Source organism: Trachypithecus francoisi, unplaced genomic scaffold (genome assembly GCF_009764315.1).
Source record: "Trachypithecus francoisi isolate TF-2019V2 unplaced genomic scaffold, Tfra_2.0 Lachesis_group2, whole genome shotgun sequence".
Lineage (NCBI taxonomy): Eukaryota > Metazoa > Chordata > Mammalia > Primates > Cercopithecidae > Trachypithecus > Trachypithecus francoisi.
The window spans coordinates 115,208,371-115,231,641 of NW_022681465.1; the positions used below are offsets into that span (position 1 = coordinate 115,208,371).

At 44.5% G+C, this 23,271-nt stretch overlaps 1 protein-coding gene across 1 annotated transcript; it reads left to right on the forward strand.

The window, feature by feature from the left end:
• Positions 1 to 893: 893 nt before the first annotated feature.
• ZNF454 (zinc finger protein 454) lies at positions 894 to 22,665 on the forward strand. The gene is given in 6 exon segments (XM_033180244.1): positions 894 to 1,359; positions 2,625 to 2,763; positions 6,662 to 6,788; positions 7,200 to 7,289; positions 21,170 to 22,108; positions 22,111 to 22,665. Coding segments are annotated over 5 exon segments (1,578 nt in total). The 5' UTR covers positions 894 to 1,359; positions 2,625 to 2,730; the 3' UTR covers positions 22,500 to 22,665.
• Positions 22,666 to 23,271: the final 606 nt, after the last annotated feature.

The window sequence follows — 23,271 nt, forward strand, 5'->3', positions numbered from 1 at the left end:
CCCCTCCTCTGGTGCTTTACGGGGTCCCTGGGAACTGCTACAGGGGCTGCCCAGCGGCTGCCCCTAGCCTTGCCAAGCACTTGACACATAAGTGCTCCAAAATGTCTATAGAATGAAATCTTCAATAAAACTCCAAACAGAATGCTGTAGTCACTGACACTGCTTCCTAACACGTGGCCAACGATTCCGAATGTGACAAACAGGTCACGTTCTTGATTGTTTTTCACCACCCACAAAGTTAAAACCCTCTCATCTTTCCTTCCTGAGCGCTATGCAAATTACCTATTCAAAAGCAACTTAAATATCTCCAGTTGGATATTCTTAGGTTTCATCTCATCCTTGACAGTCTCTGCAAAATATGGTCAACAAAAATAAATACCACCTTCTAAATACCACCCAGCTGTCCAGGATGGAGACTTCCTGGTATCCAGGCTCCTTCCTCTCCCTCTTCCCCACCTCTGAGAAGTCCCCAAGCACGAAGTGTTCTGCGTCCCGAACATTCCAGGGGCCGCCAGCCACCACGGGCTCTGTCCTGAGGTGCCAAGCAGGACATCCCTGCCCGACATTCTGTCCCCCCGCACCGCACACGCGTTAACGGCTGTGGCGTCTCCACCCCAGCACGCACTGGCCCGCCCGCAGGGCCAGGCTGGAAGTGTCGGGCGCTTGCCAGGCCAAGGGGCAAACCTGCTGCCTTCCAGGCCTTTTCGGCGCGGTCCCCTTCAGGAACGCGCCCAGTCGCCTCCTACTCCGTCTTCCGGACCTTCCCCATCCTCTCTCTTCAGCGATCGGGCGTCGCTCCCCTGGACTAACCTCCCTTGTCCCCTCTGCAGCTTTTCGCTGGTCTGCATCTTCCTGGGCTTTCGTGCAAGGCAGTGACCTGGTTCTAAAGCGAACGGAACGGAACCGATTCCGTAAGTTCATTCAGCTCCAGAATCCACCAGGTTCCAGATTCTGATGAGCGCGCTGAGGTCGGTGCGGACGGGCCTCTGGGAAAGGTAGTTTCTGCGCCTAAAGCCCGGGGGCGGGGCCCTGTTTCCGCAGGCGCAAGGCAGCACGGTCTCCGCCGATTCTCCCTCTGGGAAGTGGAGTCTGGCCGGCGGAACCACAGCAGCCCTGAGACTTGTGGGAATTCGGCCCAACGGTTCCCAGGGCAACGCGCAAGCGCAGTTCAGCTCCCGGCTGCAGACTCCAGCTCATTGTGTTCTGACTGCGATGTGGCGCTTGCGATCTCTCGCCGCCGGCAGAGGCTCCTCGAAGAGCGACACGGGGGTGACCAGGCACGGTGGTCAAAGCCGCAGAGGGAGAGCGGGAGCGGTCGTGAGGTCGTCTGGGGAGAAGGGCGGAGGCAAAGCCGAGGAGGTGCGGTTGTGGTCCCTTCTGGAGGACGCTGATCCAATGCCCCAAACTTTCCGGAATGTATGTCTGAGATTTGATCCCAAACAGAGAGAGGGAGGATGGCCAGGGGTGGTCATCCTGGGCTTGGGGTCGAGTCTGTGAGTGCCTGTGGAGGAGATGGAGCCAGGGCCTCTGGCCTGTGTCTTGGAGCGGACTCTGAGAAGCCCAAGGTTTCCGCTCAGGTGACAGATACGCGCCTGGCGTGGTTCCGAGGCCGGAGGCAGCCCGTGCAGCAGCCCCCGAGGGACCTGGCGAAGCGGCAGGGGCGGGAGGGGGTTGTGTGTGATTAGGGCTCCTATCCTTTTCCTCTCCCCTCCCCGCAACTCACACAAACGCCGCTTCTGCCCACCCGTGACTCCAGGCCACCCACACTGGGCCCCAGAGAGTGAGGACCCTGAGGCCAGAGAAGAGTTTGCCTGAAAGGCTTCCACAGTGAAGAGCCAGCCTTCTTAGCCTCCTTTTTGAGGAGGAAGAAGACGACCCTCCTTTTCGTCTTCTCCTGTCACTCCCAGATAAGGCAGCTGTTGCAAAGCCGCAGAGGGAGAGCGGAGCGGTCTTCCAATCCAATCGAACCCAGACTCTGCCCTCAGTTGCCTCTCCCCAGCGCTCCCACCTTTTCGGGTACATCCTGGTGGATTCTGGAGCTGAATAACTTGTTAAAGAGATAATTCTTGGCCGGGTGCGGTGGCTCACGCCTGTAATCCCAGCACTTTGGGAGGCCGAGGCGAGCTGATCACCTGAGGTCAGGAGTTCGAGACCAGCCTGGCCAATATGGTTAAATCCCAGTCTCTACTAAAAATATAAAAATTAACCGGGCGTGGTGGCGGGTGCGTGTAATCCCAGCTACTCAGGAGACTGGGGCAGGAGAATCGCTTGAACCCAGAAGGCGGAGGTTGCAGTGAGCCAAGATCATGCCATTGCTCTCCAGCCTAGGTGACAGAGCAAGACTCTGTCTCAAAAAAAAAAAAAAAATTCTCTTGAGATCGTCCAGTGAGGCTGAAGGGAAGGACCAGAGGATGGGTGGAAGGCATGAGATCTGGGCCTGGAACAGGCTTTCTGCAAGGAAAAGTCAATGTGTAGTACCCTCTGAAGTAGGAGAGAGAATGGGGAGCAAACAGGAACCAAAACACTCACTGCTTGGGGTCCTGGCATCCTTCCAGGATGTGAAGGCTCACTGCCTCGCTCTGGACTGCTGTATGAGAGCTTCTGACCCAGTCCTCTCCTAATAGCAGGTGTGTAGACCCTTCTAGCCTGAGAAGTTCTGCAGGTGTGAAGCTCCACATCTGCCTCCATAGCACTTTGCCTGTCCCTAAGAGGGCTCATCGGAGAAGAAGAATGGCTGTCAGCCACTTGCCAACCGTGGGCCAGGTGAGTGGGGGTTTCTTCCCCCTAAATTGCTTTCTGGATTTGAAGAGTGTGGCATGTTTCCTTCCTCAGATCGGGAGCTTTTCTCCCAATCCAGTCCCACCCAGACACTGACCTCAGTTGCCTCTCCCCAACCACCACCCACCTCCCACCCTCACCCCCTATCTGGCTCATCCTGGTGGGTGTGGGTATAACTTGCTAAAGGTCACATAAATGTCACAGCTGAGACTGGAACCCAGGTTCCTGTGAAATCAAAACCTGTACTCTTTTCACTAGCAAGTAAGATTAGGGATCTGAAGTGGTAAAGGCATGTATTAGTCCCTTTTTGCCTTACTCTAGAGAAATACCTGAGGCTGGGTAATTGATAAGAAAAGAATTTTAATTGGCCCACAGTTCTGTAGGCTGTATGGGAAGCATGGTGTCAGCATCTACTTCTGATGAGGCCTTTAAAAGCTTCCAATTTGTAATCCCAGCACTTTGGGAGGCCGAGACGGGTGGATCGCGAGGTCAGGAGATCGAGACCATCCTGGCTAACACGGTGAAACCCCGTCTCTACTAAAAAATACAAAAAAACTAGCTGGGCGAGGTGGTGGGCGCCTGTAGTCCCAGCTACTCGGGACCCTGAGGCAGGAGAATGGCGTAAACCTGGGAGGCGGAGCTTGCAGTGAGCTGAGATCCGGCCACTACACTCCAGCCTGGGGGACAGAGCGGGACTCCGTCTCAAAAAAAAAACAAAAACAACAACAAAAAAGCTTCCAATCATAGCAGAAGGTGAAGGGGGAGCAGGTGCATCACACGGTGAGAGAGGGAGCAAGAGAGAGAAGTGGGAGGTCCTAGACTCTTAAACAACTGGATCTCATGTCAACCAGCTAAGCGAGAATTCACTCATCACCAAGAGGACGGCACTAAGCCATTCACGAGGGATCTACCCCCTTGATCCAACACCCCCCACCAGGCCCCACCTCCAACGCTAGAGGTCACATTTCAACAGGAGATTTGGAAGGGACATACATCCAAACCATATCAGGGCAGTACCTCACACAAGCTCAAAGAAGAGCATTGTGGGAACACTTTTTTGAGGAGGTGTGACTTATTAGACTCTTTTTCTTTTATGAAATTTGGCTTTTTTACCAATGAAATTATTCAGAAGACTATGCTTCCAAAAAGTCCTATAATTTCCTAAAACACTTGAGCAGTCCTAGCATCTTTAGAATAAGAATATGGACTGTGCTTTGAAGGAGACAGCATTCATTTGGGCATATACATTCTGATAGATTTGGTTAAATTGTTCTAATTCCTTCACATTTAAACCTCCCCAAGGACTGGAATGTGTGGCAGGAATCACTGGAAAGGATGACCAGCTAGGTGGGAGCGCCATGTTCAACACAGCACAGCTCACCGGCTGCTCCCTCCTCTTGGCTTCTGACTTGTCACTTGGGACCTGTCTCATGCACCACTTCTTCTGTGAGACCTGTCTCCACCCACAGTGCCAGTCTGCTGTGATATTTTCCTTCCCTAACCTTTTCCTCAAAGTCACTGTTGGTGTCATACAATTTATCTTGTGTTTATAGGCTGCCTTAATTTTGTTGCCATTCAACAGACATATGTTAGGGCTGTAAAATGTGCCAGGAATTATGATCTGGGCTACAAATACAAAGTGAACGATAAATGGTCCCTGACAAATGGGTTCATGGCTTCCATCAGAGTATTTCTTGACTGCCTGCCATGGGCCAGGTATCTGGGTGCAGGTAACAGAAACCTAATTCAGACTGCCTTAGGCAGCAGCAGGCACTTATTGGAAAGATATGGAGGTGTTTCCCCAAATGCAAAGGCAAAGACACAACTGGATGTTGACTATGGAAGTGGGGTCTACAATAACCTGAGAGTCCTTTCTCATGGACCTTTGGTTCCTTCTCTGGGCTTCTGCTTACCTCTTCTTTCTCAGTGAACACCAGCTCCCTTAACTTCTCAGCCAACTGGGAAGACAAGAGCTGTAATAGCTACTGGATTTTACATGCTAGGTTAGGTTTCGGGTACACCTGTGTGTCAGGACAGAGAGACTTTCCTCTGTGACCCCATCTCAGAGTTTCTATGAAAGGGACTAGTTCTAATCAGAAGGAACAAGGTCCTATTGTGTAGAATGACTAGTTCTATGGGACCCGTGTGTGTATGCACATATGCACACATGTGCATGCGTGTGTGTGTGAGGGTGTCACAGGGTGTGTGGGGGTATTTGTGTGTGTGTTTGGGTGTGTTCGGGTGTGTGTGTGCTTGCATGTGTGTCGTGTGTGTTGAGGGTCTGTGGGGGGATGTGTAGGGGTATGTCTTTGTATGTGAGTTTGTATGTCTCTGTGTGTGTCTCTATGTTTGTATGTGGGGGTATGGGTATGTGTTGTGTGTATGTGCATGTGCACTTGTGTGTGTGTGTGTATGTGGGTGTATGGATATGGGTGTGTGTGCACATGTGTCTCTGTGTTTGTGTGTGCCTCTGTGAGTTTATGTGTGTTTGTATGTGGGGGGGTATGGATATGGTTGTGTGCGCTTTGTGTGTGTGTGAATGTTGGGGGGTGTGTTGTGTGTGTGTATGTGGAGGGGTATGGGGGTGTGTGTGTGTGCTTTGTGTCTGTGTGTAGGGGGTGTGTGTATGGGTGTGTATGTGTTTGTGTGTAGGTGTGTGTGTGTGCTTGCATATGTGTCTTGGGTGTGTGTGTATGGGTGTGTGTGTGTGTTTGTGTGTGTGTATGTGGAAGGGTGTGGGTGTGTGTGTCTCTGTGGGGGAGTGTGGGTATAGGTGTGTGTGCGTGTGTGTATGTGTGTGTGTTTGTGTGTGTATGTGGAAGGGTGTGGGGGTGTGTGTGTCTCTGTGGGGGAGTGTGGGTATGAGTGTGTGTTGTGTGTATGTGTATGTGTATGTGGAAGGGTATGGGTGTGTGTGTCTCTGTGGGGGAGTGTGGATATGGGTATGTGTTGTGTGTATGTGTGTGTGTGTGTGTGTGTGTCTCTGTGGGAGGGTGTGGGTATGGGTGTGTGTTGTGGATATGGGTGTGTGTTTTGTGTATGTGTGTGTGTGTGTGTCTCTGTTGGGGGAGTGTGGGTATGGGTGTGTGTGGTGTGTATGTGTGTGTGTTCGTGTGTGTGTCTCTGTGGGGGGTGTGGGTATGGGTGTGTGTTGTGTGTATGGGTGTGTGTTGTGTGTATGTGTGTGTGTGTATGTATGTGGAAGGGTATGGGTGTGTGTGCGTCTCTGTGGGGGAGTGTGGGTATGGGTGTGTGTGTGGGGGTGTGGGGGTGTGTGTGTGTGTACAGCCTGAAGAAACAGGAGTTGCTGAGCAGCCGCAGATAGGTGTTGAGTACCTGGGCCGTGTTCCAGATGTGGGGAAGGCCAGGAGATGAGGAGACAGACAGCCCACATCTTGGAGTTAACAGTCCAGTGGGGGAGACAAAGTAAACCAAACATCACAATAAATTGGGGCAGTGTCTTGATGGGTCCTCACAGACAACTGCAGGAGCTGTCAGGGAAGGCTGCGCTGAGCAAGCGGTGTCTATGCTGAGACCTGCATAGGATTTGGTCCCCTGAGGTGAGGGGAGAGGCAGGGCTAGGCGGTGTGAGGGAGATGGAGAAAATGTTCTGGGCTGAATGGATGGCAAGTTGGAAGTCCCAGTGCTGAGGAAGCCTATCTTCACCACCATATATGTTTCTTCAGAGTGGGGAGCAACGGGTAGTCCAAAGCTAGGCCCCTAGGAGACCCTGAAGAGTGATTAACTTGCCACAGAACGCCAGCTCCCTGTGTGCCAGCAGTCCTGTAAATCTCCACAAGCTTCTAGGGGTTGCCAGTCTCTTTTCTAGAGAACCATGTGCATGGGTAGCCCCTGATCAAGGAGAATGAATTTGCTGTTGCAGGAATCGGTGACCTTCAAGGATGTGGCTGTACTCTTCACCCAGGAAGAGTGGGGGCAGCTGAGCCCAGCCCAGAGGGCCCTGTACAGGGACGTGATGCTGGAGAACTACAGCAACCTGGTCTCACTGGGTAAGTGGGGCCCCTGCAAGGTTTCTCTTCACTTTTGGGGATCTCTTTAGGACCTTTCCATTGACACCATATAGAAGATTTGGTTGGACCAATTGAGGACGCTGTCTTCAACGGTGCTATTAATACTTACTGTCCTTGGTGTCCTGGGCACAGGCCTCTTCTGGAGTCCACTGCGGATGCCTCAAAAGTGACTAGGGTCAAATGCTTTCTTTCTGGCAAGGAGAGGAACATGGGAACAGATTGTGTCAGGCCTCAGTCATCTTTTCCTCCCGCTGGGAACACACCTGACCCTGGGCTTTCCTATCAAGTCCCCTTTTCCAGCAAGTTCTGAGGACCAGGCTTTATCTTTGCAATCATTTTTATCTCTTGTATAAACAGATGTGGTTTATTTTTGTCTCCCCTTAAAAACAGGACTCTTAGGACCCAAACCAGATATGTTTTCCCAGCTAGAAAAAAGGGAAGTGTGGATGCCAGAGGATACCCCAGGAGGCTTCTGTCTTGGTAAGAATCATGTGTGTGGGAGACACAGGGAGGAGCCCTGCTGGGTAGGGAAGGCTCCATAGGGAAGGCAGGGAGGCTCGCAAATGCACCAGTCTGTGAATTGAGAAAAGAGCCTCTTTCACCTTTGTTCACCTTAATACCTTGTTACTACATTTGTTCTAGCCTGCACTGCCAAAATGTGGCAGGCCTGGACCCTCCCCAGCAATGATTTTTCTTCTCTCCCTCTTTAGCATAGATTAGTAGAGTCTCTGGTCTAGAAAAGACTCAACTTCATCTGGGCAGTTCTCCCCACAGCCCATTCATGGGTGTCCTGTTCAGCATCTGACAGTGCAGTCTGTGCCTGCCCTTTTCTCATGAGGAGCCACAGCATGGCAGCTTCTGGTCTTAGGAGCCAGTTTTCATGTGCCTACTAGTTATCTCCTCCAGCTACACGTACTTTTCCTCAACTACCTCCATATGTGTTTGCCCACGTGGATTATTTCTCTTCTGCGTTTTGCCGGCCATGATCTTTGACTGCGAGTGCCATGGAGACCAGGTTTTTTTGGTTTGTTTGTTTTTTTTGAGACGGAGTCTCGCTCTGTCGCCCAGGCTGGAGTGCAGTGGCCGGATCTCAGCTCACTGCAAGCTCCGCCTCCCGGGTTTACGCCATTCTCCTGCCTCAGCCTCCGGAGTAGCTGGGACTACAGGCGCCCGCCACCTCGCCCGGCTGGTTTTTGTACTTTTTTAGTAGAGACGGGGTTTCACCGTGTTAGCCAGGATGGTCTCGATCTCCTGACCTCGTGATCCGCCCGTCTCGGCCTCCCAAAGTGCTGGGATTACAGGCTTGAGCCACCGCGCCCGGCGAGACCAGGTTTATTGTATGTTTTGCTGTGTTGCTCACACCTATCTCAGTGCTTGGCACCTAGTAAGTAGCACAGATTTGTTGCCTGGGGATACAAAAGACATGACAGTTTGGTGACGGTTACTTGTCTTGAGGAGCTCATTGTATCTGGTGGCTTAAGGGCAGTGCTGTGTTTTGCTCCCTTAATCCCCAGTATTCCAGAGTGCTTAGTGCCTTACCCAAGCACTGTAGCGTTTCACTATCAGCTAGCATTTTGCAGAGTGTCACATATTTTTACAAACCTTTTGTTATGGATTTTCCACAGTAACCCAGTGTAGTAGGCAGAAATTTATATCCTACAATAAATAGCTGTGTACCTGGAATATCTAGAACCCAATCTGTTATGGAAATTAAATATCTTTTTTTTTTCTTTCTTTTTTTTTTTTTTGAGATGGAGCCTCCCTCTGTTGCCCAGGCTGGAGTGCAGTGGTGCAATCTCAGCTCACTGCAACCTCTGCCTCTTGGGTTCGAACAATTCTCCTGCCTCAGCTTCCCGAGTAGCTGGGACTACAGGCTTGCGCCACCATGCCTGGCTAATTTTTGTATTTTTAGTAGAGATGGGGTTTCACCATGTTGGCCAGCATGATCTCGAATTCCTGACCTCAAGTGATCCGCCCACCTTAGCCTCCCAGAGTGCTGGGATTACAGGCATGAGCCACCTCACCTAGCCAGAAATTAAATGTCTTAATTCTAAAACTCAGTTGTCAAAAAACTTTTTAAAATATATCCAATAGCATTCTGAATAATCTATGAATCTGTATGTTCCATTACCAAACTAAGGCATTTTAAATATTTTATTCTGTATTATACAAATAGTCTTATAACAAAAATGGAGGCAATTAAAAGAAATTCATCCATAGTTCTACCACCTTGGCATCACTGTTTTTACCTAAATCGTTCAATCATCCATTCATTCATGATTTAAGGAGTCTGATTCTTCATTGCACCCTTGAGAGGAGTATGGAGGGAGGTGAAGAAGACTTTTGTGCCTACAGAGGTTTCATAGTCAGCTGTGGGTGATGACATGAAAGCACAGCAAGCCGCAGTTGAGTGTACCCAGGCCTCTCCCCACACTCTGTTTCCACAGTCATGATTTCTGAGTTTCCTGGAGATGTAGCACCGAGGCTGGTTTGTGAAGGATGATTAGCAGTTAGCCAGTCAGACATCAAAGAAGACTTAATTTGTGACTCAAGAAAGTTTTATAGCTTTTCCATTTCCTATTAAAATTTATGTGTATATATAATTTATGTAAATTTAAATATATATTTTATATATTCTGTGAATTTATTTATATTTAAATAATAAATTTAATGTATAATTTATATAAATTATATGTGTGTATATATGTGTATATATATATTTTTAAGACACAGTCCCCTTCTGTTACCAGGCTGGAGTGCAGTGGTGTTGCAACGTTGAACCTCCTGGGCTCAAGTGATTCTCTTGCCTCAGGCTCCTAAATAGCTGAGACTATAGGTGCCTGCCACTGCCTGGCTACTTTTTATTTATTTTTTATTTTTTATTTTATTCAAGATGTCACCCAGGCTGGAGTGCAGTGGTGCAGTCTCGGCTCACTGCAACTTCCATCTCCCAGGTTCAAGTGATTCTCCTGCCTCAGCCTCCCAAGTAGCTGGGATTACAGGCGCCTGCCATGTCGCCCAGCTAATTTTTTGTATTTTTACTAGAGATGAGGTTTTGTCATGTTGGCCAGGCTGGTCTCAAACTCGTGACCTCAGGTGATCCGCTCCCCCCTCAGCCTCCCAAAGTGCTGGGATTACAGGTGTGAGCCACTGTGCCTGGTCTTTTTTTTTAGTATTTTGCCCAGGCTGATCTCAAACTCTGGACTTCAATCCTCCTGCCTCAGCCTCCTAATAAAGTTATATTTTTAAAAAATAGATCTTCTATTTTGTTTTTTGTCCACTGGGAGTTTCTGCTGTAAAGAAGTGCTGGTCATTTCCAAATAACTAGTATTGTCACTTGTCAGTTCCTAGTTCATATTGTTACTTCCTAATTCATATTCATTCTCAAAATATTTGTTGGATTCATTTTTAGTTTTTTTCTCTTATTTCTGTTTCATTTCTTTTTGTTTGTTGTTGTTGTTGTTGTTGTTGTTGTTTGAGATGGAGTCTCACTCTGTCACCAGGCTGGAGTACAGTGGCACGATCTGGGTTCACTGCAACCACTGTCTCCCGGGTTCAAGCGATTCTCCTGCCTCAGCCTCCTGAGTAGCTGGGACTACAGGCGTCCACCACCACGCCCGGCTAATTTTTGTATTTTTAGCAGAGATGAGGTTTCACCATGTTGACCAGGATGGTCTCCATCTCCTGACCTCATAATCCTCCTATCTCGGCCTCCCAAAGTGCTGGGATTACAGGCATGAGCCACCGCACCCAGCCTTAAAGAGCTGTTTCTTATTTATTGCTCTTACATGTAATTTCTACACACACCATTATCATTTCTTTGTTTCACTATAAAATAATTTTTTTTTTTTTTTTTTTGAGAGGGAGTCTCACTCTGTCACCCAGGCTGGAGTACAGTGGCGCAATCTTGGCTCACTGCAAGCTCCGCCTCCCGGGTTCAGACCATTCTCCTGCCTCAGCCTCCCGAGTAACTGGGATTACAGGCGCCCGCCACCACGCCTGGCTAATTTTTTGTATTTTTAGTAGAGACGGAGTTTCATTGTGTTAGCCAGGATGGTCTGATCTCCCGACCTCGTGATCCACCGGCCTTGGCTTCCCAAAGTGCTGGAATTACAGACGTGAGCCACTGCGCCCGGCCAAAATAAATGTATTTTGAATATTGTACATCATGTATATACATGTATACATCATGTATACACAGCCCTTGTTTGGGAGTTTCTTTGCGGGTATTCATAGATGTAGAGGTACTGGATTTAAGGGTATATGTTCCTTCAACTTTACTAGATATTTGCAGATTGATCATCAAATTAGTTGTTCCAAATTATACTAACAGTTGATGCAAATTCCTGTTACTTAACATCCCTGCCCAAATTTGGAGCTATCAGAGTTTTAAAAACTTCTGTTAGTCTTATTCCTGAGACATGGTATCTTGTGGTTTTTATTTACATTTCCTTCATTACCAGTGAGGTGGAACATCTTTTCATATACTGACTGATTATTTACTTTTTGTGACTGACACACTCCTATTCTTTGCCCATTTTTCTATGACAGTTTCTTTTTGTGTTCATTCGTAGGAGCTCTGTCTGTATTTAGGAATCTGCTTTATCAGTTCATGTGAATGTCCATTGTCCAGTCCATAGCTTACCGTGTCTCTTTATGAGCAGAAGTTCTTATCTGATGAAGTAAAATATATCAGTATTCGTCTTTATGATATTTATTCTTAGTGCTTTCTGTGTCCTGTTTAAATCATCTTTTCTACCCTTTGATCCATGAGGAAAGGACTTTGTCTTGTTTGCTCTTGTATCTTGGGCAATACTAGGTCTTAGTATGTATTTGCTGAATAAGTTCATTTCTAATAATTTTTACCTTTTTCTTTTTTTTCTGTGTGTTGTCAGAAGTTTGTCTTTTTTAATAGACTTTTAAATGAATAAACATGTGACTCTGCTGATCCTTTCTATTTTTGTTTATTAATTTTTGTTCTTCACTGTTTCCTTCAACTTTTTTGGAGTTTATTCTGTTTTTCCCCCTTTTTCTTTCTTTTAAGCATTTATTTTTAATTGAAATAATACAGGCATTTAATGAACTCTATGAGGTTTATAGTGAACAATGGTGGCTCTTCCCCCCACTTCCCCTTTTTGCCCTCTCTAGAAGTAGCCACTCTCTCTTCTTTTAGCTGATTATTTGATATATTTGCTTCCGTTTCTCCAAGTGACATGTTTGTGTTGCTACCTCTTGGCTTTTCAGTTTTAGACAGTATGTATTGAATTCTTTCTATACAAAGTGAGGCTTAAACTCGGCCCCCGGCCCCTTCACCAACTCCTGCTTATTGAATTTCCACTCGCCGTCCTCCCGGTTGTAGTGTAGCTTTGACTTCATCAATAGTCAGTGTTGACATTCTCAAACACTAGTCATAACTGAACTGTGTAGGAAATTATGACAACTTTGCTTTCCTAAGCAATGTATTCCTAGAGTTCATTAGTTCTTAGTTGAGTTTATATTGATCATTAATTTGATCTCAGTCCTTCTCTCATTGTCGTCATCTTTTCTGGAGACTTCTGACCTCCATTCTAGAAGGCTCGGCCTTCTGCAGCTGGTGCCCAGCTGGCATCCTGAGAATCCCCTTCTATCCTGGGCCGTTCACTGTGCTGTTCACTGTGTCCCGGTCTTCTTTCATGGTTTGCTCTCTCCTTTTGGTGGCACACATCTCCTTGTAGCTTCCATAGGAAGAATGCGAGGAAATACATGTTTTCTACCCTATTAGCTTATCTGTAGATGTCTTTTTCTCTCCCTGACACTTCATGGATCATTTGACTGGATAGAATTCAGCACTGGGAATCATTTTCCTTCAGAAATTTCACATTACTCCATTGTTTTCTGGACCTTAGGCTGCTGTTAAGAAATCCGAAATCACAGCCGGGTTCGGTGGCTCACGCCTGTAATCCCAGCACTTTGGGAGGCCGAGATGGGCAGATCACGAGGTCAGGAGATCGAGACCATCCTGGCCAGCACGGTGAAACCCTATCTCTACTAAAAATACAAAAAATTAGCCAGGCGTGGTGGTGGGCTCCTGTAATCACAGCTACTCAGGAAGCTGAGGCAGGAGAATGGCGTGAACCCAGGAGGTGGAGCTTGCAGTGAGCTGAGATCGCGCCACCGCACTCCACCCTGCGTGACAAAGTGAGATTCTGTCTCAAAAAAAAAAAAAAAAAAGAAATCCGAAATCGCTCTGTTTCTTGATCATTTGTAACCTGTTTTTCCTCTCTGAAAACTTGCAAGATCTTCTCATTTACTCCAGTGATCTTAAATTTCCCGGTGATGTTCCCTGCCATGGATCTATTTTTATCCACCAAGCATTGGTGAGCCTTTGGCTGAGCATTTAGTGAAACTTTCCATCTAAAATTCCCACCCAGCCAGGCATGTTGGCTCACACCTGTAATCCCAGCACTTTGGGAGGCCGAGGTGGGTGGATCACTTGAAGTCAGGAGTTTGACACCAGCCTGGCCAACGTGGTGAAACCCCATCTCTATTAAAAATACAAAAATTAGCTGGGTGTGGTGGCGGGAGCCTGTAATCCCAGCTACTCGGGAGGCTGAGGCACAAGAATCACTTGAACCCGGGAGGCGGTGGTTGCAGTGAGCTGAGATTGCACCACTGCACTCCAGCCTGACTGGAGTGCTGGGCTGGACAACAGTTGGGCAACACAGTGAAACTGTGTCTCAAAAAATAAAAATAAATAAGTAAAATAAAATTCCTGCCCGTTGGCATCAGGACATTTTCTCTATTATTGTTGATTTCCACTTTCAGTTTTTTTTCTTTTTCTCTTTGCGGAATACTTGATACTAATAATGGACACCCTAGACTGGTCTCTAATTTTCTTATTATTGAAATTCTCATCTTTTATGCTCTTTTGTGTACGTGCTTTTTGTCAAGTTTCCACAACTTTGTCTTCCAACTCTTCTACTGAGGTTTTTAAAAATAATTCTTACTCAGCTTTATCGAATTACAATTACATGGAATAAAATTCACCAATTTGAAGTGTAAAATTTGATTAGTTTTGACAAATGTATACATTTGTAGCCATCACCAAGTCAAGGAAAATAACATTTTTCTTTCTCTTTTTTTTTTTTTTTTGGGGGGGATGGAGTCTCCCCTGTCACCAGGCTGGAGTGCAGTGGCGCGATCTCGGCTCACTGTAAGCTCGGCCTCCCGGGTTCACGCCATTCTCCTGCCTCAGCCTCCCGAGGAGCTGGGACTACAGGTGCCCGCCACTACACCCGGCTAATTTTTGTATTTTTAGTAGAGACAGGGTTTCACTGTGTTGGCCAGGATGGTCTTGATCTCTTGACCTCGTGATCCGCCCACCTCGGCCTCCCAAAGTGCTGGGATTACAGTCGTGAGCCACCGCGCCCGGCCCAGTCTTTCTTATTTTATTCATCCTAACTTCCACTTTGAGATGAAATTGATGGGACCAATTCTTGAAACTTGTGGTGATTGAGGAGTGAATTGGTCTAGTGTTTGGTCCCTCCCTGGGTGTGACCCTCTTGACTACATTATAAAGGAGGCTTGGAACATATTACTTGCATGCCACTTCAAACCCTACATTAAGTATTATAACACCATCTTTTTTTTTTTTTTTAATATGGACCAGTGCAGGTAGGGATATGGCTCCTTAATTCAGCCTGCCCTGAAGTGACCTGGGCCCCAGTGAGCGTGCCTGAGGTGCTCACACCAGAGTGCAGAGTGCTCTTTCGTACTGCAGGCTAGATCAGTGCCAGTAAGTCCCGTCTTACTGAACTGGATTAATTCACACCTCAATTAATTTTCAGTGTGGTCAAACCTGGATGCATTTGATGCCCCTCTTCATAAACTCTTCTTGAAGATGAGTGTTATTATGTAATATAAAATATTTAAAAAGTCAAATAATTACCCTCAAAAAATATTTTAAGCCATATATTCTCTTACATAGAGACGTTGTGTTTTTAATCACAATCAATGAAAGGTTTTAATAGATGTCAGTAGCCAATAGCTGACAGAAAAGAAAGCTAGACACTGGTGTTTTTATTGATTATTTTTGAAAGCCATCTCCCAGATATTTTAAAGCAAACTTTTTTTGAAGTTTATACAGAAAGTGTTTTCTGTATACATCTGTATACCAAAAGTATACAGATCATAAATGTCCAACTCAGTGAATTTTTACTGTTTAAATATATCTGCGTAGTCAGCATTCATATCAAGAATTATAACATTATCAGCACCCCTTAGAACCACCCAGTCCCCTCGCAGTTTCTTTTGTAGTAAAGGTAACAGCGACTCTGGCGACAGATTTGTTTTGCCTGTTTGTAAACTTTAAATCATACAGTATGTACTCTTTCATGTCTGGCTTCTTGCTTTCAACAGTATGTTTGAGATTCATCCTTGTCACTTGGAACAATAGTTGGTTCATTCTCGTTGCTGTATAATGTTTAGCCATACAAACCTGTCATTATTTGTACATTTTACTGTTGCTAGACATTTGGTTTATTTCTAGCTTAGAGCTATTACAAATAGTACCATTATGAACATTTCTTGTGCAACTTTTAGAAAATATAGGTACACATTTTCCTTGATTAAATAGCTAGGAGTACTATGATTATGCATATGCAAACTTTAACAGACATAGCCGCATAGTTTTCCGAAGTGGTTATACTAATTTATACTCCTACCAGTGAAATGCAAGGTTTCCATATCATCTCTTATACATTTAATATTATCTTTAAAATGTTTTTTCTACCATTCTAGAGGATGTATGGTTATAACTAAAGTTGATCTTCTTATTTTTAGTATTTCAATACCCTGTCTTCTAAAGTAACTATACATCTTTGCCCCACTGTCTATTTTGTTGTCTAATCTTTTGTTACTGGCTTACAGGGCTGGGTATTAGAATGTAGAATTCTGTCATATATATGCATTGCAAACAGTGTTTCCCACACTGGATAATGACGCCATCTGAAAAATACAAATTCTGAATTTTCAGACACCTGAATTCATCAGAGATCTTTTTTTTTTCCTGCCTATGGTTAGCGCTTTTTGTGTTCTATTTAGGACATCTTAAGCCCATGAAGATCTGTTTTCCTGTAGTAGCTCTAGTATTTTGTCTTAAGTACTTAGGTCTGCATTCTATACAGAGGATTGATTACTCATTATTTTCTATAGAGTCGTCCAGTTGACCCAGGATCATTTGCTGAAAAGGCCATCTTTCCCCCATCGTACTGCACTGCCACCTTTGTCATATATGAGGTGACTGCATGTCCGTGGGTCTGATTCTGGGTTCTATAATCTGTTCCATGGGTCTGTTTGTGTACACATTTGTTTCTGGACTCTATTCTCTTTCATTCTTTCTATCTAATCTTGTGCCAACACAACATTGCTTTAATTACTCTAGCATTGTAATAAGCCTTACACTTGCTGATGTAAATTCTCCAGTTTTGTCCTTTCCTCTTAGAATTTTAGAATTGGCTATTCAGTTTTCACAAAATTCCTGCTGGAATTTTGATAAGAATTGGGCTGAAAGTGTAGATTAATGGGGGACAATTGAGAATTTGAAGTCAAATGCGTTTATTGGGTTGTTGAGATCATTTTTTTTTTTTTTGAGACAGTCTCGCTGTCACCCAGGCTGGAGTGCAGTAACGTGATCTTGGCTCGCTGCAAGCTCCACCTCCTGGGTTCACGCCATTCTCCTGCCTCAGCCTCCTGAGTAGCTGAGACTACAGTCGCCCGCTACCGCGCCCGGCTAATATTTTGTATTTTTAGTAGAGACAGGTTTTCACCATGTTAGTCAGGATAGTCTTGATCTCCTGACCTCATGATCTACCTGCCTCTGCCTCCCAAAGTGCTGGGATTACAGGTGTGAGCCACAACGCCTAGCCCCCTTTTTCTCTTTTACTTTTGTTTTTCTTCTTTTCTTTATTCTTTTTTTTTTCTTTTTTTTTTTTTTGAGACAAGTTCTTGCTCTGTTAGCCAGGCTGGAGTGCAGTGGTGTGATCATAGTTTACTGCAACCTTGAACTCCTGGGCTCAGGCGATCCTCCCACCTCAGCCTCCTGAGTAGCTGGGACTACAGGAACACATCACCACACCTAGCTGACTTTTAACATTTTTTGTGGAGATAAAATTTCACCATATTGCCCAGGCAAGTCTTGGATTCCTAGAGTCAAGTGGTCCTCCTGCCTTGGCCTCCCAAGGTACTGGGATTATGAACATGAGCCACTATGCCAGCCCATTCCTTTTCTTTTTTTTTTTTTTGAAACGTAGTTTCACTCTTGTTGCCCAGGCTGGAGTGCAATGGAACGATCTTGGCTCACTGCAACTTCGACCTCCCGGGTTCAAGCGATTCTCCTGCCTCAGCCTCCTGAGTAGTTGGGATTATAGGCATGTGCTACCACGCCTGGCTAATTTTGTATTTTTAGTAAAGGCGGGGTTTCTCCTTGTTGGTCAGGCTGGTCTCAAACTCCCGACCTCAGGTGATCCACCTGCCTTGGCCTCCCAAAGTGCTGGGATTACAGGCATGAGCCACCACACATGGCCAGTCCATTCCTTTTTTTAATGATTTGATTTCTGAGTCATTGAGGGTGCCATATGAACATATTTCACTGTGATTATTGCTTTATCTATTTTTCCTTTTTATTCTATTTTTTGTTTATACATTTTTAAAGTTATGTTGTGTGCATACAAATGAAAATTTATTGTATGTTCCTGGAGAATTGACCCTTTTGTCTATATAAAATACCTTAAAGTCTGTCTTCTCAAATACTGTGTGATTTGTCTGTTATTAGTATGGATATAGCACCTTTCTTCTGTAAGATATATCCTTTTTAATTCTTTTATTATTTCAGTGTCTACATTTTTGGTATTTCTTTTCTAAGTGATATTCAATTATGTTTTGTTTATCCAGTCTCACAATCTTTTTTTTTTTTTTTTTTGAAATGGAGTCTCACTCTGTCACCAGGCTGGAGTGCAGTGGCATGATCTCAGCTCACTGCAACCTCTGCCTCCCGGGGTTCAAGCGATTCTTCTGCCTCAGTCTCCCGAGTAGCTGGGATTACAGGCACCCGCCACCACGCCCAGCTAATTTTTGTATTTTTAGTAGAGATGGGGTTTCACCATTTTGGCCATGATGGTCTCAATCTCTTGAACTCGTGACCTGCCCACCTCAACCTCCCAAAGTGCTGGGATTACAGGCGAGAGCCACCACACCTGGCCCACAATCTTAGTTTTTAAAAATAACTTAGGTAAGTTACTATATATTTTATATCTACTCTCCTATTATTTATTTTATATTTCACTTGCTTGCTCTAAATTCCTTGTCCTTTTTTCCTTCCTTCTATTGGATTAAATATTTTTATTGTGCCATTTTTACTCTGTATTAGCTTGTTGATTAACCTTCTTTACTTAGTCTTTTATTGTTAATGCTAATAAATAAAACCAGCTTATTACTGTCCAAAATAAATTTTTACTTTTAATAATTCCCAGACAGTGGCAATCTTAAAAATTAACAGCATTTTTGGCCAGGCACGGTGGCTCATGCCTGTAATCCCAGCACTTTGGGAGGTCAAGGCAGGCAGATTGCCTGAGCTCAGGATTCACAACCAGCCTGGGCAACACAGTGAAACCCTGTCTCTACTAAAATACAACAAAAAATTAGCTGGGCATGGCAGCGTGCGCCTGTAGTCCCAGCTACTCAGTAGGCTGAGGCAGGAGAATCACTTGAATCCAGGAGGCAGAGTTGCAGTCAGCCAAGATCACCACTGCACTCCAGCCTGGGCAACAGAGCGAGACTCGGTCTCAAAAAAAAAAATTAACAGCATTTTCTTCTTCTTCTACCTTTATTTTTGCTATGTATTTTAATTCCACATATATTTGCAGTTCATTAAGACATTATAATTATTGTCTCATGTAATCAATTGTATTTTTATTTATCCACATATTTAACTTTTCCATTGCTTTTCATGCCTTCTTACATTTTCATATTCCACCTGGAATTATTTTTCTTCTACCTGGACACATCTGTGTTTTTTTAATGTAGATCTGCTGGTGACACCATCTCTGTTTTTATTTGTATGGAAATATCTACTTCATGTTTAATTTTTAGAGGTATTTTCTCTGTGTGTTGAATTCTAGCTTGACAGTTCGGTTCTTTCAACACTTCAGATGTTACTTCATTGTCTTCTGGGTTCCACTGTTTTCATTAAGACACTGCCAGTCTTAATTTTGCTTTTCAAAGGTAATGTATCATTTTTTTTTTCAAGCAACTTTCAAGTTAATCTTTGGTTTTCAGTAGTGCCTAGGTGAATTTTCTTTGTAGTTAGCCTTGGAGTTTATAGCCCTTCTCAGAGTTCATTTTTCAACCTTTTTCTTTTTAAATAGTGTTTATCTTTTTAGCCATGTTTTACTATGGATATTTTCTGCTTATGTATTTTTGTAGCTCACTATTCCTCTCTTCTGCTGTGTTTGATATCTTGTTAAAGACTATTGAATTCATAATTTCGGTTATTGTATTTCTCAGTGCTAGAATTTCCATTTGATTATTCTGTTCCAGTTCTTTGTTGTAATTCTCATTCCTGTTTCCTTGAACGCGTTAATCGTGGTTGTTTTAAGGTTCACATCTGATAACTCTGGTATCTGTGTTCTGCGGTTCTCTATTGTCTGTTTTTCCCTCTTCATTCAATTTCTTAGCACAGCCGCCTTTTTTTATTGCGTCCCTGACACTATGTGTGACGAGAGCAGAGGCTCTAGATGTTGTTCTTCCAGAGAAGATTTAACTTCCCTAGTAGCAACTAGAGCGCAAGCAAACCATCCTCCTCCAGCCAAGGGCTGGAATAGCTGGAGGTTGGTCACAGTATTTGTAAAGCTTTGTCAACTGCTCGTTTGCCCGCGCTGCTGGTTTTGTAGCCTGGCAGTTGCCCGTGCTGCTGGTTTTGTAGCCCAGCAGGAGTCCCAGCTGAGAGCTTCACATGTTTATCATGACCTCTCCTTGGAAGGTCCCGGTTCTGTTGTACCAAAAGACTGGAAAATTCTGGATTTCTGCTTAACTTTAATCTTTTGCCCTGTAAACCTTAAGAATTCAATAAAATGTTTGAGTAACAAGCCACTGAGTATTGGGATCACCTCTCTATATTTTCATTCTCTCCCAAATATTAGACTATAAAGTCGGCCTGGGTGACATCTCATGCCTTCAGACAGATAACTTTTTTCAGTACAGATTTTCTAGTTGTTTCTGCGGAAATGTTGGTCTGCCACGGCTACTCTCTTTGGCCGGAAGTGAAAGTCAGTCCTCAACATTTTGACATTTGGCAGTACTGATGTTTAACTTTGACCATTCTTTGTTTTGAACAGGGATATATTATTCTGAGCTCAACAGGATTTTAGTCTTGAAATGTGTTTACCTTTCTTTTCCTAATAAGTAAAGAGGTTTGTTTCTTTGATTCTAAAATGATACCAGGAGTGCCTTTTTGTAGAAGATTTTCTGGAGCGAGTGGGAAAAGGAGGTAATAAGGATGGCTTGTTCTTGATAGGATTTCTCATGAATTTTGCATCATCTGTGTTTAGAATCTAGTCCTTAGTATTACATTTTAGCCCCTCTCCTGTTTGCCCTGAGAATACTTGCCGGCAGTGCTTACAGCTGCAGTGTTTATCCTGAGATACCTTTGCCACAAAATGTCTCATGGCACAGTTTCCTCCCCTGGTGTCACATTATTCATCTGGGTTTGGAGACACTGCTTCCTCACAAGCAATAGGAGGTCCTTATTATTTTAGTAGATATGAACATTTCACACAGCCTGTACAGCAGCCTGGCTTTTTATTATTCATCTGAATGCTCAAATGAGCCTATATGTTGATTTTAGTTTACTCTAGAGTCAAGGTTTTTTCCTACCAAGTGTTGACTGCTATTTTCAGTGGTTTCTTAAGGCCACATCTGTGTTGTTTTAAAAACCATCTCATTTGAATGGACAGGGCACTTTTCTTCTTGTCTGTTAGCACCATGTGGTCTTTATCCATTTTTTGTTTTTGTTTTTGTTTTAGGCTTAGAAAATCAGATAACTTCCCTATTATCACAAAGAAAATATGTGTTGTACTCAATTCTAACCCAGGCCTGTGACTTCTAAGATCATGCTTCTAAGCTCTCCTGCCTCATACATTATACGTGAGGTCAACCCCTGCCATAGTCCCCTGTTCACGCCTCTTTTCTGTCCTTTCTTGTTGTTACTTCAGAAAATCTTCAAACTCGAAACCTGCCTGTTAGCATTATGAACAGGCTCATCATCTCACCCCATCCAAATGTTCTACTAGGGTAAAACGGACATTTTTATTTTTGATGTGTTTCAGACTGGACGACCCAGCCTGCCAGTAAGAAATCTACTCTCAAGGTGGCGATTCCTGAAGAAGAATTGGGCCAATGGACAATAAAGGAAAGATTCAGCAGCAGCAGTCACTGGAAGCGTGCTAGCCTGCTGGAGTGGCAGTGTGGAGGCCAGGAGATGAGTCTGCAGCGAGCGGTGCTCACTCACCCCAGCACCCCATCTGGGATTGGTGAACAGGAATGGGATGAATCTGGCAGCACTATGAGCTCATCTCTTCACAGTGCTCAAAGTCAGGGATTCCAGCCTCGCAAAAATGCCTTTGAGTGTAGTGAGTGTGGGAAAGTCTTCTCTAAGAGTTCAACTCTTAATAAACATCAGAAAATTCATACTGAAAAAAACCCAAATCAGAAAATTCATGTTAAAGAGAAAAGATATGAATGTAGAGAATGTGGGAAAGCCTTTCACCAGAGTACACACCTAATCCATCACCAAAGAATTCACACCGGCGAGAAACCCTATGAATGTAAGGAATGTGGCAAGGCCTTCTCAGTGAGCTCCTCACTTACGTACCATCAGAAAATTCATACTGGAGAGAAGCCTTTTGAATGCAACTTATGTGGAAAAGCTTTTATCCGAAATATACACCTTGCCCATCATCACAGAATACACACTGGAGAGAAACCTTTTAAATGTAACATTTGTGAAAAAGCCTTTGTGTGCAGGGCACATCTTACCAAACACCAGAATATCCATAGTGGAGAGAAACCCTATAAATGCAATGAATGTGGAAAAGCCTTTAATCAGAGCACAAGTTTTCTTCAGCATCAGAGAATCCACACTGGAGAGAAACCCTTTGAATGTAATGAATGTGGGAAGGCCTTCAGGGTGAACTCTTCCCTTACTGAACATCAGAGAATTCATACTGGAGAGAAACCTTACAAATGTAATGAATGTGGGAAAGCTTTCAGGATAATTCGTCCTTTGCACGACATCGGAAAATCCACACTGGAGAGAAACCGTACAGATGTGGCTTGTGTGAGAAAGCCTTCAGGGATCAATCAGCACTAGCCCAGCATCAGAGGATTCATACCGGGGAGAAGCCTTATGCATGCAACATATGCGGAAAAGCCTTCAGTGACCATTCAGCCCTCACCCAACACAAGAGAATTCATACCAGAGAAAAACCTTACAAATGTAAAATCTGTGGGAAAGCCTTTATCCGAAGCACCCACCTTACTCAACATCAGAGGATTCACACAGGAGAGAAACCCTACAAATGTAACAAATGTGGGAAAGCGTTTAACCAGACTGCAAACCTCATTCAGCATCAGAGACATCATATTGGAGAAAAGTGACATGAGTGCAGTTTGTCTGGAAGACCTTTGAGACTGAGTAGATTAATTATTGAATGTAAGATAATCCATTCTAGAGAATAACTATGAAAGCTTACATCAAGATCATCAGTTTATTTACCGAAGGTCAACTTTCACAGTGTCATGGGGTTTGGGCACTTAAGAATGGCAAATACTCAGCCAGTGTGGTGGCTCACACCTGTAATCCCAGCACTTTGGGAGGCCAAGGTGGGTCAGATCTCGAGGTCAAGAGATGGAGACCATTCTAGCTAACATGGTGAAACCCCTTCTCTACTAAAAATACAAAAATTAGCCGCCTGTCGTGGCACATGCCTGTAGTCCCAGCTACTCGGGAGGCTGAAGCAGGAAAATGGCGTGAACCTGGAAGGTGGAGGTTACAGTGAGCTGAGAGCACACCACTGCACCCCAGCCTGGGTGACAGCGAGACTCCACCTCAAAAAAAAAAAAAAAAAAAAAAAAAAAAAAGAAGAAGAATGGCAAACACTCCTCGTTCTTTAATACTGCTTCAAATAGCAGTACTGTTTGATTTGTCTGAATTACCAAGTATCAGAACCAAAATGGAGCTTCATTAACAGCATTAAAATTGGTTTATCAGATTACATTTTGACTATTAGAGAAACTGTGGAATTGTAAAAATTAAAGTTGAAAAGCAAAGGAACAAAAAGGTAAAATGGCCTACAAGCATTTCACTCTACTAGATTCTCTTACATAAGAGAATTGCCACCTTTAATGGAAACCTTAGTCCTCTCCTCAC